Raw genomic sequence first — 15,150 nt, forward strand, 5'->3', positions numbered from 1 at the left:
TGAAATTTTCTTCTTCCACTGCTGAATTTGGCTTTTTCTGCTGTCTTCCTCCGGTGAGCTGCGTACACAGGCTCCACTTCAGGGCGTCTCCTCCCTCTCAAGCCTCCCTGCCCTTTCGTTGGCAGCAGTGCAGTGGCCTGTGTGGTGTAGTGGTTAAGAGCGGTGGACTTCTAATCTGGTGAACCGGGTTCGATTCCCCGCTCCTCCCCATGCAGCTGCTGGGTGACCTTGGGCCAGTCACCCTTCTCTGAAGTCTCTCAGCCCCACTCACCTCCCAGAGGGTTTGTTGTGGGGGAGGAAGGGAAAGGAGATTGTTAGCCGCTTTGAGACTCCTTCTGGTAGTGATAAAGCAGGATATCAAATCCAAACTCCTCCTCCTCTTCTTCTTCTTCTTCAGGGGTAAGGGAAATAGGTGGCTTGAGCTAGAGTTTGGCCCTTCTGGAAAGGATCCTGTGGCAACGGGAGGACTTTAACTGTGGCTGCAGCAGGAAAGCTTCAGCCATGATAGCATTGGGAGCCTTGTGGTCAGAGGAGGCTTCAAGGGCTCTCAGCAACCAACTCTTGCATGATGTGGCTTTGCTAGCAAGGCCAAAACATGCAGAAATGGCCCGCCAGGAAAGATGGGCTACTCCTGTTGAACTCCTTCCTGCAAAAAGCTGCCACAGCACCTCGCCAGAGACTCCTGAACAGGCTATTATGTTCTTATGTACGAAGAGATAAAAGTTTAGCTGTGTTTCAGAGGAGAAAAACATGCTGGTTGTGTCAGGGCTTGTTTGTGAGTTGGGGGGTTCATCCAAGCAAAAATACACACCATAGTAACAAACAACATACTGTTACGGAAGAATCTAGGTGGGAGGCTGCTCAGTCCCCCAACTGGTTGGGCAGAGCCAGAATAAAGGAAGGAGTCCAGCCACCAACCGGAGCAAATAGCTGTAGACCAAAGTTTATTGCGCAACAGGGTCAAAGAGGAATTTTGAACCCCGAGGATGGGGTGACGACTTTTTAAGACTTTCCCACCATATCCCAGAATACAGTTCAAAGGGGAGGGGTTAACCTTGGCAAACATGTCCAGACAAGTCCTTGGTACAACATCAGCATAAGCAGACATGTCAGGGCAAGACCCAGGTGTTAGATTAGCATAGGCAAACACTTCTGAAGTCCCACCACCCAAAGTAAAACAGAACTTCCTTTGCATGGCTGGCCCCTTGGCAAGTTTGGGGATGGGATTAGGCTCTCCTTGGTATGTAGCCTTTTTAATCCATGGGTAGGAAAAATTGTTGTACCCGAGCAGAGACAAAAGGAGCCAAACGACACCAAGGGGTTAATCCAGAGAAAGAGTGTTTTATTCTGCCATGGGGGGGGGGGGGGCAGAGGCACCTGTGTGATTCAGTTCACAAAAGACAGGCCGCAGCAAAAAGCATTTTACATCAGGTTTTTATCCTGTTCTCCAAACCCCCTCCTTCCCTCTCCCCCTTCACAGATTCTTACATAGAAATGTTGCTTTTCGTTCTCTGGCTCTGCTCCCGGAAGTATGTTGCAAGTCAATGTACCAGGACAAGGTTATCTTGGATCTGGGAAGCGAAAAGCTTCACTGTTCTCAGCTGTAGGTTTGTTACAGCGTTTTTGTTACAGAGAGGACTGCTTAGCTCATGCTTTTTGTCTTAGAGGAAAATGCAGTTTTAAAATGCGTACGCCGAGGCCTGGCTGGGGGGGGGGATTCACAAACAGTTTTTAGGGCTTTCTGGGGTAACCCTAACTACCCCTTCATTCCACACCTCTCAATTTTGGGCAGCCTTCAAGGCTCATCCCAGGAAGGCACAGGCTGATATACTCGGGTCAGAGCTATAATCTGGGGGCGAAGCATGCGTGAAATCATATTGCGTGTCATTGTATGCAAGCATTGCAGCAGGCAAGGTACAGAAAAGCAAAAAATTAGCAAGATGAACAGTGGGCCAAGCAGCAGCAAAAACAGGCCTTTTGCCCATCCTAGGTTTGGCAACCAGTCAAGCCATGACATGTCCCATCCCTCCCAGGTTTCGGTAGGAATATGGGCCACTGTTTCAAGTCCTGCTGCCAAATTGCGAATGGCCTCACCATGATCAGAGATGTTAAAGCAACAGGCCCCACCTGTGAGATTTAACGCTGCACAAAAGCCGCCATATTGCGCCAGAAGAAAGTCCAACGCTAAGCGGACTGAGAGAAACGCGTGTCTCATCCAATTGCGTGGCAATTAGCCTAAGGGCCGTGACTGTTGTGTTAGCAACAATCTCTACCACTGCCTGGAGTCTGATTATGCGGTTCAAGTTCTAGATCAGCCCCCCTTGCCCCAGAGATTTTCTCTCCCCGATTCCATGAGGCTGGAGAATAATGGGCCAGTATCCTTTCTGGAGGCCACTGATTTTTGCCCCAATTCTGGGAACTCCCACCTGCAATTGTTGCCAGGTCAGTCGAGTGCCTCCTTCTAGGGAGTGCAGAGGCAATCTGGTCAGGAATCCACATGGGGGGTATTAAGTAGGCTGGAAAACAGACCCCGTACCATCCTCTTGGGAGGGCATAGAATCATAGAAGAGTTGGAAGAGACCACAAGGGCCATCGAGTCCAACCCCCTGCCAAGCAGGAAACACCATCAGAGCACTCCTGACATATGGTTGTCAAGCCTCTGCTTAAAGACCTCCAAAGTAGGAGACTCCACCACACTCCTTGGCAGCAAATTCCACTGTCAAACAGCTCTTACTGTCAGGAAGCTCTTCCTAATGTTTAGGTGGAATCTTCTTTCTTGTCGTTTGGATCCATTGCTCCGTGTCCGCTTCTCTGGAGCAGCAGAAAACAACCTTTCTCCCTCCTCTATGTGACATCCTTTTATATATTTGAACATGGCTATCATATCACCCCTTAACCTCCTCTTCTCCAGGCTAAACACGCCCAGCTCCCTTAGCCGTTCCTCATAAGGCATCGTTTCCAGGCCTTTGACCATTTTCGTTGCCCTCCTCTGGACACGTTCCAGTTTGTCAGTGTCCTTCTTGAATTGTGGTGCCCAGAACTGGACACAGTACTCCAGGTGAGGTCTGACCAGAGCAGAATACAGTGGCACTATTACTTCCCTTGATCTAGATGCTATACTCCTATTGATGCAACCCAGAATTGCATTGGCTTTTTTAGCTGCCGCGTCACACTGTTGGCTCATGTCAAGTTTGTGGTCAACCAAGACTCCTAGATCCTTTTCACATGTACTGCTCTCAAGCCAGGTGTCACCCATCTTGTATTTGTGCTTCTCATTTCTTTTGCCCAAGTGCAATACTTTACATTTCTCCCTGTTAAAATTCATCTTGTTTGTTTTGGCCCAGTTCTCTAATCTGTCAAGGTCGTTTTGAAGTGTGATCCTGTCCTCTGGGGTGTTAGCCACCCCTCCCAGTTTGGTGTCATCTGCAAATTTGATCAGGATGCCCTTGATAGGCCTTCCTGCCACACACCCAGTAAACATCCTGACCATGGGCAGTTATGGTGCCTCTCAGCAAGCGGGCCAGGCATGCAGTCAAATTGGAACCAGAAAAAGTTCCTGTCTCGGACTCAGGCATGTTTGTTGGGGCTGGGAAGGTACGATCACAGTGGGAAGTGCCCACATAGGCCTGAGCGTTACTGGCGTCATTCGATTTGTTGACACAAAGGCAGCCAGTGATCCGGTGAACCAGGAAAGGGACGGAATGATTCCATAAAGAAGAATGGTTGCCCAGAGGCTGGAAGGCAACAAGTGGAGTTGTGACCAAGGACTCATTCCAAGGCACAGGGAGGAGTGGCATTCCTCCCAGAGCATCTACAGGGGCCAGGGTGCAGACGGCACAATTGGTCCAATTCGCAGAGAACGCAACCATCTCAGCAACCTGAACCCACTTATTATTTGTGTGGTGGGCCCCCCACGATTGAGGCAGTTGTCTGGTCAGCGTGAGTGGTATTGGCATTTCAAAGGTCAAAGGCAACAAAAATACCAGCACGGGTACCAACAGTTGTATCTGAGCCATTTTATGCACGGGGAGGGGCTTAGGTAAGTGCCAGAGAGTGGGCTGGGGTGTAATTACGCTGAAAGAAAAGACCCACTAGACACCCTCCTCTGCAGGGGTGGCGTAAAGCAAACCCGACCCAGGTACCTTCAATAAAGTTCAGTTATGCAAAAGGAAAGGAAAGAAAATGTCCCCTTTCAATCCACGCTGGTTGCAGGAGCTGGAGCGCAGTCTGGAGCACGTCTGGAAATGGTGAGTCGAAGCGGCTCTTGTTGATGCGGTGTAACAGTCCAATCCGAGAAGGCCTTCTTTACATGGGTATGATGTATCCAAGGAGCTATGCCGGAGACTTTAACAGCCGTGGGAGTAGAAAGCAAGACGATGTGTGGTCCTTTCCAACAGGGCTGGAGCGGCGTCTGGGCCCAATCACGTATCCAGACCTCATCACCCGGTAAAAACGAAGGGAGCGGCTCAACCAAGGAGCAAGGCGTCCTGGCAAATTGCCACCTGTTGAGAGAAGAAAACACACGCGAGAGAGACTGCAAATAGTTTTCAATATGCATATCATGAGTTGAATGTGGAGATATCATTTGCACATAAGGCAGGGGCCTAGCAAACATTAATTCAAAAGGACTCCGATGACTATGCTTAGCGGGAATACTTCGAACGCGAAGCAATGCGAGAGGCAACATGCTAACCCAATTTGAGTTCGTTTCTTGGGTTAGTTTTGACAGCTGGTTTTTCAAAGTCCTATTCATACGTTCAACTTTCCCAGAGCTTTGAGGCCTGTAGGCTGTGTGAAGTTTCCAGTTAATCTGCAAAATTTCAGCCAGTTCTTGCAGGACTTTATGCACAAATGCAGGGCCATTATCAGATCCCATAGACCGGGGCAGGCCGTAACGGGGAATTATTTCACGTAGCAGGCACCTGGTGACCTCTGAAGCCCCTTCTGATTTCGTGGGCCAAGCTTCCACCCATCCTGTGTAAGTGCAGACAGCCACTAAGACATAATGGTATAAGCCACACCTGGGCAGTTCAGTGAAATCAATAACTAAGTCCCCCAATGGAGCTGTCCCTTGATGTTGAATTCCGGAAGGAGGTAAGGGTCCTGTTCTGGGATTCTTTTTCTGGCAGAGGACACAACGCCTTGAGGCCTGAGAAGCTAACTGGTACACCTTGGATATATAGTAACCGCTCCCAAGATCTTTGGGTCCCACGTGGCATTGGGCCCCACGTGACAGGAGTCATGGTACCGATGCACAGCTTGGGGGCCCAGGGACTCTGGCACCCATAGGCGGTTGTCAGGGGTAAGATACCATCCCTCATCAGTAGTTGCCAACTTCTCAGCTTCTGCCATTTGTCGCTCCTGTGTGGTGTATGGTGGTCTAAGGCTAGTATCCGCAATCTTCTCTGGTATCAGGGATCCCAGGAAGAGAGCAGGTGCCTGTTGTCTAGCTGCTTGTTTAGCTGTTTTATCGGCTAGGCGATTGCCCCTGGCCGTATCACTTAGTCCAGTTCGATGTCCATAGCAATGTATCACAGCCACTTGGCTGGGAGCCCATACTGCAGTTAAAAGATCCATAAGGGCTTGGGGGTGCTGCACCTGGCTCCCCTTTGATGTGAGCATGCCACGCTCCTTCCAAAGTGCTCCGTGGGCATGCAGGGTAAGAAAAGCATATTTTGAGTCAGTATATATATTAATGTCTATGCCTTCAGCCAACTGTAGTGCATGGGTTAGAGCAACAATTTCAGCAAGCTGAGCGGATGAAGAAGGGGGAAGTGGGGAGGCTTCAATGATTTCCCCTTCCAGGGCTACTACAGCGTACCCCGCTTTTCGTTGGCCTCCCTCCAGAAAGCTGCTACCATCCACAAACCAGGAAGGCCAGGCAGGATTTGGCATGTCCTTCAAATCAGGTGTACTAGAATAAACTTCATCCATCACCTGTAAACAATCAGCTCAGCAATTGTCACCTCTGGGCACTTCCTGGAGTCCCTTTTCCAAGGGCAAAATAGCGTTGGAATAGAGGAAAATGGCAAAGGAGTTGATTTTATGATTTTTTAAAGCTAGGTAACTTACCTAAGCTGTCAAGTTGAAAGAATACATTCAGGCATAATATTTGTAACATTTAACAACTTTAAAGATGTGCCCCCCCCATAATTTCCATTAGAATATGTCCAGCCAATATGTCCATCCTATGTCAATAACAAATTGTTGCTGTTTTTTGGTTGAATATATGGTATATGGACCTAAGAGGTATCTAAAGCCATTTGCACATAACATTTGCCGCAACCCTGTAATAGGAATTTTATGCTCTTAAATATATGATAATGTTCATAAGAGTACCAACCAAGCACATATATAGATCAGCACAGGAAGTCCAACCTGGAACCTTTTTGATTCCTAAACTGAACAAATGTTTTCTCTGCAAGGTCAAACCGGAAAAGCCTCCCCATTGTCTTTTCCTTCACAAATCCTGTCTTAAGGGTATGTCTCATGTTTGAATAGGGTGTGAGCCTGTGACCTGGCCCAGGAACGAAGTATTTATCATTACAAAAGACTGGCCAGGCTACCCAGGAAATCCAATCAAGGAACCTGCCAGCCAGGAGATAAACAAAAAAGGGAGAAAAACAATATTAAAAATTCTATTTTGGACCGCCTTTTTTGTGATGTAGGTGTGATGTATCTGAGGGGTGGTCTTAGGTTACACCCCTTCTGTGATATATGTATGATGTTTCTGGGGGTGGGCTTGATCTACAGGATGGGAATTTCAAAAGTCTTTATAAGGCCTTGCAGACCATTTTTCTGGGTCCTTCCTCTCTCCTGCAAGTGAGGGGAGCACCCTGTTGCAACAGATCAGTAAAGGCCAAGCCTACAGGCTGCTGATTTGCTCCAAGTAATCCTAGTTGGTGTCTTTGTTTTTGTCCAAGGGAGCCCTCGGATTTTTCCGCTAACACCCCAGAGTCAAAATAAAAAAATTCCTTCCAGTAGCACCTTAAAGACCAACTAAGTTAGTTCTTGGTATGAGCTTTCGTGTGCATGCACACTTCTTCAGATACACTGAGTGTGCATGACTATGGCAGACCAACACGGCTACCTATCTGTAACTGGAACCCCAGAGTCAGCCACGACTGGACCAAATGGTCAGGGGTCCCTTTACCTTTGCAAAGCTTGCAACAGATTTTCTTTTGTGTTTTCCTTTTGCTTTCAAATCGCCCCTGTGATGAGGGGGGTCTATAGACAACAACTACTAGTAAAGAGTCCCCAGAGTCCTAATCTCCTTTGACTCGCTCCGGATCCCCTCCCCGCAGCCAGCCTCCTTCGCTCTCGCTGAGGACTAGAAAGCTGCGCAGGCGACCAGGAAGGGCCGCCGCCTCCTGCCCGTCCCGCCCTCCCGGGAGCCGCGTCCAATGGGAAGGCGCAGCGCTTCTCCCGGTCCCGCCCCTGCGCTGCTGGTTTGCCTAATTGAAGGACGAACTCATCAAAGCAGCTCCCGCCTAAGTCGAAGAGCGCAGCCAATCAGAGTCCAGATCCGCATCCGGGTCCTGTTCTTCCGGCTGACGGGAGAGGCGGGCCGACAGTACAAGGGGCGGGACTCGACCACCTCCCCGGTTGGCTAAACTGCCTGAAGGAGGCGGGGCGTCCGAGCCGGGCGCCAATCCGAGCCAGCGCCCTCGCAGCTTCCGATTGGGCGCGGAGGAGGCCCGAGGGCGGGGCGCCTCTCGCTCCGGCTCAGCCGCTTCCGTCGGGCGGAAGGAAGGAAGGAAGGAAGGCGGAAGGAAGGAAGGGAAGGCGGCGGCGGCGGCGGCGGCGGGCGAGGTGAGGCGGCGGCGGCGGGGAGGCGGCGGGGGGAGGAGCCTCGGGAGCCTCTGGCCCCGCCCCTTGGCGCGCCGCGTCGTCCTCCCAGGGGGAGGGGCCGGAGCGAGGGCGCCCCTGAGCACGCGCAGAGTGCCGGCCGCTGAGCCCAGGGCCAATCAGTAAAGAGAAGGGAGGACTGGAGGGAGGACTACTTGGGGGGGGGGTGCGCAGATATGAACTCGCATAATTGGCTCCCGAGTCGCCTGCTGGCTGAAGGTCTGTGCGCTGCCCAATCTCACGGTAACAGTAAATAGTGGAAATGCAAAGAAAGAGGGGGGGGGAGCATATAGGCACATTAAGTCGCAGAGATTCCCCTTGAAAGATGGGGCGAGAAGAGAGAAGCAAAGACTCCGCGAGCAGAGACCACAGCCCCAAAGGCGCCTCCGTCTCTGATAGGCAGGGTGCTTTTATTATTAATATTATTACAGTGGAACCTCGGTTGTGGAACGCCTCCATTGTCGTGCGTACACTCCTGAATTAAAATAAATACATTAAGATCTCAGGGTGTTTCACATAATAATATACAAGATGAAAACAAGTCAATAAGTAAACAGCAAAAGAAGACCCCTCCCCTTATTCTATTCTGGACTCAGTCTGGGTGGTTCTCCTCCTGCCCCGTCCTGCTTCAGTGGCTGGAGAGATCCTGGAGCTTCACCGGAGGCCAGGCAGCAGCAGCAGCAGCTGAGGAGCGTAGAAATGTAGGGTCAGAAGGGACCCTGAAGGTTATCTAGGGGGCTGGACAAGGTTTTATTACTTATGTGCCTCCCATCTGACATGGTTTCCCCAACCACTCTGGGCGGCTTGCAGTAAAATATTTTAAAAGATGACCCTCGAGGTCCCCACCAATTCCTCTCTCTGTGTAAATTATTGAATGTGCCTACATGCCATTTTTTGTTTACTGAAAGCTCAAAGCAGCTTACTTTAACAGAAATAAACAAATCACATTGTTGCAAATCACAGAACACAATTAGGAGCACTGTGAAATATCAGCAACAGTGCTGTAAAACAGACAAATGAACCCACAAATCAGCACTAGAAAATGAACAGACTCAAGGAGGCTCCAAAATTTGTCCAGCCAGAAGCCTCCGAAAGAGAAATATGATTTCTGTCAAACAGGGAACTCCTGGCCAAACTTGTGGCTGCCCGTGGCCACCTACAGAAGGCAGTGTTCCCAAAGGGGGGCATCACAATGTTGTTTTATGGTTTGTTATCCCAACACCTTGTATCATCAGGAATCCCTGCTGGGCGGCTGCCCAGGCTTCCGAGACAAGGCAGCAGCAGAGGAGACAGAAAGGTTTGGAAAGGAGCCCAGCCCCCTGCAATACAGTTCATAAAGCAAGCCTCTTGTGGGGGTTGGGCTAGATGACCCTTGGGCTCCCTCCCCCCCCCCCCGGCAGGCGGCTGCCTGGCCTGCGGAGCCCCCTGTGCCCTCTCCTCCCCCCTTGGCCCCTCACCCTCTCCCTGCTCCTCCTCCTTGCAGCGGCGCCTGTTTCCCCCGTGGCCATGGAGCCCGAGACGCGCAGCGTGCAGATTGAGTTCCCTCACTACGCCGCCGTCCTGCTGGAGTCGCTCAACAAGCACCGCCTGGAGGGCAAGTTCTGCGACATCGCCATCCACGTCCAGGGCCGCGTCTTCCAGGCGCACAAGAGCGTCCTGGCCGCCTCCTCGCCCTACTTCCACGACAAGCTGCTCCTGCACGACACCAACTGCATCGTGCTGCCCGGCGTCATCGAGCCGGACGCCTTTGAGAACCTCCTGCAGCTCATCTACTCGGGGCGCCTCAAGCTGCTCCTGGAGGCCCTGCCCAGCCACCTGCTGGTGGCCAGTGGCCTCCAGATGTGGCAGGTGGTGGACCAGTGCTCAGGCATCCTCAAGGAGCTGGAGGGCGGCGCCTGCCGGCCTTGGTCCAGCCGCGCCAGCGAGAGCCAGTCGCCCAGCAGCAGCAACTACTTTGGCTCCAGGGACGAGGCCGAAGCCGAGGCTCCTGGGCGGCGGCGGCGCACCTGCCCCGACAGCGAGGTCCTGAAGATCCGCGTGCCGCCTGACGAGGAGGAGGACGAGGAGGAGGAGGATGAGGAGCACCAGGCGCAGATCTGCAGCGGCTCCACCGACGGGCCGGCCAAGGCCGAGGAGAGCCGAGTCAAGGAGCCGCCCTTTGCCTCGTCTCACGAGTCCCCCAAGGTCTTCTACATCAAGCAGGAGCGCTTTGACGCCGAGGAGGCGGCCGCCTCGGCCTCGGTGCTAGGCGGGGCCGGCAGCAGCTCGTGCCTGTCGGAGGCTGGCTTCTTCAAGTCTCTGGGCAGGCCGCTGGCCGTGTCGGGGCTGTGCCCGGCCGAGATCCAGGAGAGCGGCGAGGTCAGCTACCTGCTCCCTGGTGCCCCGGCGGCATCCTCGTCCAGCGGCCCCGGCGGCGGCTTCTCGGCAAAGGCGGACTCGGTGGCCTTCCCCGAGAGCTCGTGGAAGCCCGTGGACCTCCATGGCAACGAGATCCTGGCGCACGCCGTGCACGGACAGGTGGTTCACGCGCCCGTCAAGCTGATGTCTGCGCCCGACGGCAAGAAGTTTGGCTGCCTGTGCGGGAAGCGCTTTGCGGTCAAGCCCAAGCGGGACCGCCACATCATGCTGACCTTCAGCCTGCGCCCCTTTGGCTGCTCCGTCTGCAACAAGAAATTCAAGCTCAAGCACCACCTTACCGAGCACATGAAGACGCACGACGGCAACCTGTACGCCTGCGAGGACTGCGGGCGCAAGTTCCGCGTCCAGAGCTGCTTCCTCAAGCACAAGGAGATCTGCAAGGGGCAGGGGTGGGCCACCGCCTGCTGGACCTACAAGTAGAAGCAGGGGGGAGAGGCCCACCCAGAGATGGATGGAGGGATGGGAATCCCTGTGGACCCTCTTGGGGGCACAGAGGCGGGTTTGGGGGTCAGGGGGCCAGAGTACGTGTGGTGGGCAGGGCACCTCACCCTGTGCTGGGGGGCGATGGCATAGACACGCCCAAAGACCCCCCTTCGCCAGCCCCGCCACTTTGGGGATCAGGCTGGCGTGAAAGGCAGGGAGCGAAGGGTTAAGCCCCAGGTGATGGGGAGGGGGGGCTCCATCAAGAGGGCTCTCGCCTTCCTGGACAGTCCCCCCTTCCCAGGCATGTAAGCTGTGGGGCCTCGTACAGGCCTGCTCTTCCTGCCCCACCTTCTTTGGGGGGGGAGTCCCTGCTGCCCCCAGGTGGCATCTGCGCACCCCCCACTTCTCTGCCTCTGTCTGGACACCATTTAAAATCCAGTTCAATGCACAATTTTGAAATCGACATCTCACCATTCACACAAACTGGCTGCTGGATGAGGACGTGGAAAGCTGCTCTCGTTCAGCCCCTCCAACGGCTCCAGGGGGAGACGGGGGGCTGAGAGAGGCCTCCCCGGCTGCTGCCCTCCCTGGTCTTCCGGTGGACTGGCTCTGGACATGGAGGCTCCCTTGTGGCCTTGCCCTGCTCTTCCTCTTCCTCCGTCACATCCATTTTGGTTGGCCCTGTGCCTCCCGCCTCGCTGTGCCCCAAAGCGCGTCTGTCCCAGATTCCCGGGGCCCCTGGCTGCAACCCTCCCTGCTGTTCTGCCCTCCTATGATTTCCCCACGTAAGAATGAGCTGCCTAGCCTTTCTGGAAGCTGCTTCTGAGAGGACCTGGCCAGGAGAGGTTTGGCTGGGGAAGGGCTTGGTGGGAAGAGGAGCCCCTCGGGTTCCTCCTGGCCTTCCTGCTGCCGGCCCAGGGGTCTGGCCCTTGGGGCTGCAGGGAGGGCAGCCGGCAGCCAGGGGGTCTCCAGCGCCCTCTTCACAGAAGAGCCGGCAGGCTGCAGGTGCCCCACATGCCCCACAGCTGTGTGCAGAAGGACAGGAGGGAGAGGGTCTGTCTCAGTGGGAACCGCAGGACTGTAGTGCGGCAGCAGGCGCTCAGTCCCCAGCATCTCCAGGCCCCAGGTCCAAAATCCAGCAGTGCTGCTGCCAGCCAGTGTCAGCAGCCCTGGGTTCACCAGACCCAATGGCCTTGACTTTGTCTAGGGTGGCTTCTCACCCCCCCCCCCCCGTGTTCATAAGCTGGGATAACTCAGTCAGTGGAGCGCGAGATTCTTGGGTTTGAGTCCCACGTTGGTCAAAGAAGGATTCTTGGGCTGGGCTGGGCTGCGTGACCCTGATGGTCTCTTCTGACTCTGTGATACTATGCTGACTTCCAAAGCTTCCCAGAACTGCAGAGGGGGAAGCAGACTGGATGTAGAAATACTAACTATGTTTATTATTTTATTCTGTATTCTGGGTTGCCCCATCCACTCTGGGCGGCTTCCAAGAGAGATGAAAGCAGAACCAAACATCACACCTTGAAAACGTCCCTGCACAGGCAGCCCCAAAGCTGTTTTTGCTATTAAATTGTGGGGTGGAGATTGGTAGGGAGCAGAGATCCTGGAGACGGGGCAGGACAGGTCTTTTCCCCCTTTTCTTTTGAAAGTTTAGCTTAATTTATTACATAAAGAGAGAGAGAGAGAGAGAGAGAAGTGAAAAATACAAGGACACAAAAACCACGGGAGAGGGCCCTCTCCCACGAAATGAGGTTCAGACCCAGGGAGAAGATTCCCAACAATATAACGCAACAATTACGAAGGAGCCCCTTCCAGCAGGGGGCGGCTTTTTGAGGAATGCCAAAGGCACAGAGGACCCCTGCAGCCAGATCAGGCCAGTGGCTCCTCTGGGTCAGCATCCTGCTTGCATTGCGGCGAAGCACCTGCCCCAAAGGGAAGGAGCCCCAGAGCAGGGCCAGACTGCCGCAACCCTCTCCCCAGCTAGAAGCGACCCTTCAGACCCAGAGCTCCTGGTCACAGACGGAGAAATGAGCCATGGGGGGGTGTGGCCCCGATCCTCCGTTAATTTGCCTAATTGGTGGCCATCCCTGTCTCTTGTGGGAGCCAGTCCCATGGTTTACACACATCTGCCCTGTATCTTCCGGCATTCAGCCTTTTCAGATGTCACCGGCAGGTTCTAGAGGGAAATACAGGCAGAAGAAACCAGTCGCCCCCTGACTGCTCCCTGGCCGCCTCTGTCCCTGGAGGGCTTCTCTTGCTGGGGCGGCTCACTTTCACCATCCAAAGGCAGACACAGTTGAGGAAGGCGTCTCCCCAGGAGAGGCTTTTTGCCTTGCAGGCGGTTGGACTAGATGACCCTTGGAGTCCCTTCCAGCTCCGTGATTCTAAAAGCAGGTCAAAAGCAACACCTTGAATGGTGCCAAGGAGCCCTGGCTTCTGGCCGCCATTGTTCCATGGAGGTGGCAGTGAAAGTGTGGGTCTTGGTGTTGGTTGCAAACCCCACCCCCAGGTACCTGGGCGTTCATTGCAGGGGGTTGGCCTGGATGGCCCTTGGGAGTCCTTTACAACTCTCCGATTCCATGAGAACCCACCTCCTTCCCAAGGAATCGCTTCCACTGTCAGAAAGTTCTTCTTGCTGTTTATTTGGGATCTCCTATGTCGCCCCTCTGCGACCTGGCTTTTTATGGCGGCCTAGGTATGGCTGGTGTGGGATGCGGGTGGCACTGTGGTTTAAACCACAGAGCCTAGGGCTTGCCGATCAGAAGGTTGGCGGTTCAAATCCCTGCAACGGGGCGAGTTCCCAGCTCCTACCAACCTAGCAGTTGCACATCAAAGTGCAAGTAGATAAATAGGTACCACTCCGGCGGGAAGGCAAACGGCATTTCCGTGCGCTGCTCTGGTTCGCCAGAAGCAGCTTAGTCCTGCTGGCCACATGACCCGGAAGCTGCACGCCGGCTCCCTCGGCCAATAAAGCGAGATGAGCGCCGCAACCCCAGAGTTGTCCGCAACTGGACCTAACGGTCAGGGGTCCCTTTACCTTTAGGTATGGCTGGACAGTACAGGAAAAGCCTGAAAAGACTTAATTCTTCCATGGTGGGGGGTTTATGGCGGGTGGAGAAATTCAGGGCCCTGCTGTTCTGAGCAGGAGCAGCATAGATGTCAAAAAAGGAGAAAGGTTTGTTTGGAAGTCTGCAGGAGGCGGAAGCTGCCCAGGGCATGAAGATTTATTTAAAATAAAATAAGATGAGGGTGCACTCAGTTCTGGTGCTAAAACTGGTTTTCTGTGTTTCAGCTAGACACCTTTCTGCATCGCGTGTTGCTTCTCTCACTGCCTGCTAGAACATCCAGTGCCATCAGCAGCAGAACCAAAGCAATGAGAAGCAAATGCTGGGGGCGGGGAGGACCACCCGGTATATTAATGAAAGGGGGGAGCAAAATGACAAAGAGTCAGTAGCTGTGGAATGGCCAGAGGCGCGTGGGGGGGGGGTCAGATATCCCAGAGGCCCACAAGGAACAAGCCCATCCTGGGGGGGGGGGGGTCTTCATGGCAGGTCTCGCTTGGAGCAAATAAACACACTTCTAGTCGCATTGTCTGACAATCATTTATTGGTTTATAAAAATATTTATATGCCGCTTTATCCTAAAGTGGTTTACAGCAATGTAAGAACACAAAACCCAAACAAAAAATTGTAATGAGTGGAAAAAAGAGAGAAATTAAAAACCTCCAAAGACCATGTATTCTTAGCTGCCTGCGTAGGCTTGGTTGAACAGTCTTTGGGAGGCGTTTTAAAAGTCAGCCCAGAAGGCGTCTGCTGAATCTCCAGTGGCAGGGAGTTCCATATGACTAGGCCAGTGACAAGAACATTTGCAGAGTCTCGCAAACCTGATGAGGAGAGCTTTGAACTAGATCTTGAGGGGGAAGGAGATGATATTGCAGAAGACAGAAGAACTCCTGGTACTGGGGATTTCTAGCCTCATTGATGCACAGGAAACTGAGGCGATGCTCCAGAAACCCGATAAAGGGCAAGAAACTACAGTGGTATCTCTGGACGCGAACGGGATCTGTTCCGGAGCCCCGTTCGCAACCTGAAGCAAACGCAATGGGTCACGATTTGCCGCTTCTGTGAATGTGCGTGACGTCATTTTGAGCGTCAGCACATGCGTGAGCGGCAAAACCCGGAAGTAACGTGTTCCGTTACTTCTGGCTCGCCACGGAGCGCAACCTGAAAACGCTCAACCTGAAGCAACTTCAACCCGAGGTATGACTGTACAAGAAGCAAGCAGCTGGAGGGAGCGACTCATGGTTTCAGTTCAGCAAGACAAATTGGCGCTTCCACTACAGGGTGGCAAATATGACTCAGAAGGCATTACTGAAACCTGCTGGAATGAATATTAAAGGTTCGTTACACTTTCTCTGCTCGTAGATACTTGTGTGAAGGCACCTCAGTAACATGCTTTCAA

At 53.3% G+C, this 15,150-nt stretch overlaps 1 protein-coding gene across 3 annotated transcripts; it reads left to right on the forward strand.

Annotated features, from left to right (window-relative positions):
- Positions 1–7,737: 7,737 nt before the first annotated feature.
- Positions 7,738–14,277, forward strand: ZBTB9 (zinc finger and BTB domain containing 9). 3 transcript variants are annotated; one of them, XM_083493738.1, is made up of 2 exons: positions 7,738–7,812; positions 9,332–14,277. In XM_083493738.1, the coding sequence occupies exon 2, from the start codon at positions 9,355–9,357 to the stop codon at positions 10,684–10,686; it is 1,332 nt and encodes a 443-aa protein (XP_083349864.1). In that variant the 5' UTR covers positions 7,738–7,812; positions 9,332–9,354; the 3' UTR covers positions 10,687–14,277. The 3 variants fall into 3 exon arrangements, with proteins under 3 accessions (XP_083349864.1, XP_083349863.1, XP_083349862.1); XM_083493737.1 differs by lacking the exon at positions 7,738–7,812 and adding an exon at positions 7,917–8,091 and having other exon boundaries at positions 9,332–12,361; XM_083493736.1 differs by lacking the exon at positions 7,738–7,812 and adding an exon at positions 8,812–9,145 and having other exon boundaries at positions 9,332–12,361.
- The last annotated feature ends 873 nt before the right edge of the window (positions 14,278–15,150 follow it).

This window comes from Podarcis liolepis (assembly GCF_965112155.1).
Source record: "Podarcis liolepis genome assembly, chromosome: 2".
In the NCBI taxonomy this organism is placed as follows: domain Eukaryota; kingdom Metazoa; phylum Chordata; class Lepidosauria; order Squamata; family Lacertidae; genus Podarcis; species Podarcis liolepis.

Coding starts and splice junctions, on each gene's coding strand:
- ZBTB9 (XM_083493736.1), top strand. CDS start 8,950: ATGATTTCTGTCAAACAGGGAACTCCTGGCCAAACTTGTGGCTGCCCG. Junction 9,146..9,331: donor GCAGCAGAGGAGACAGAAAG/GTTTGGAAAGGA, acceptor TCCTCCTTGCAG/CGGCGCCTGTTTCCCCCGTG.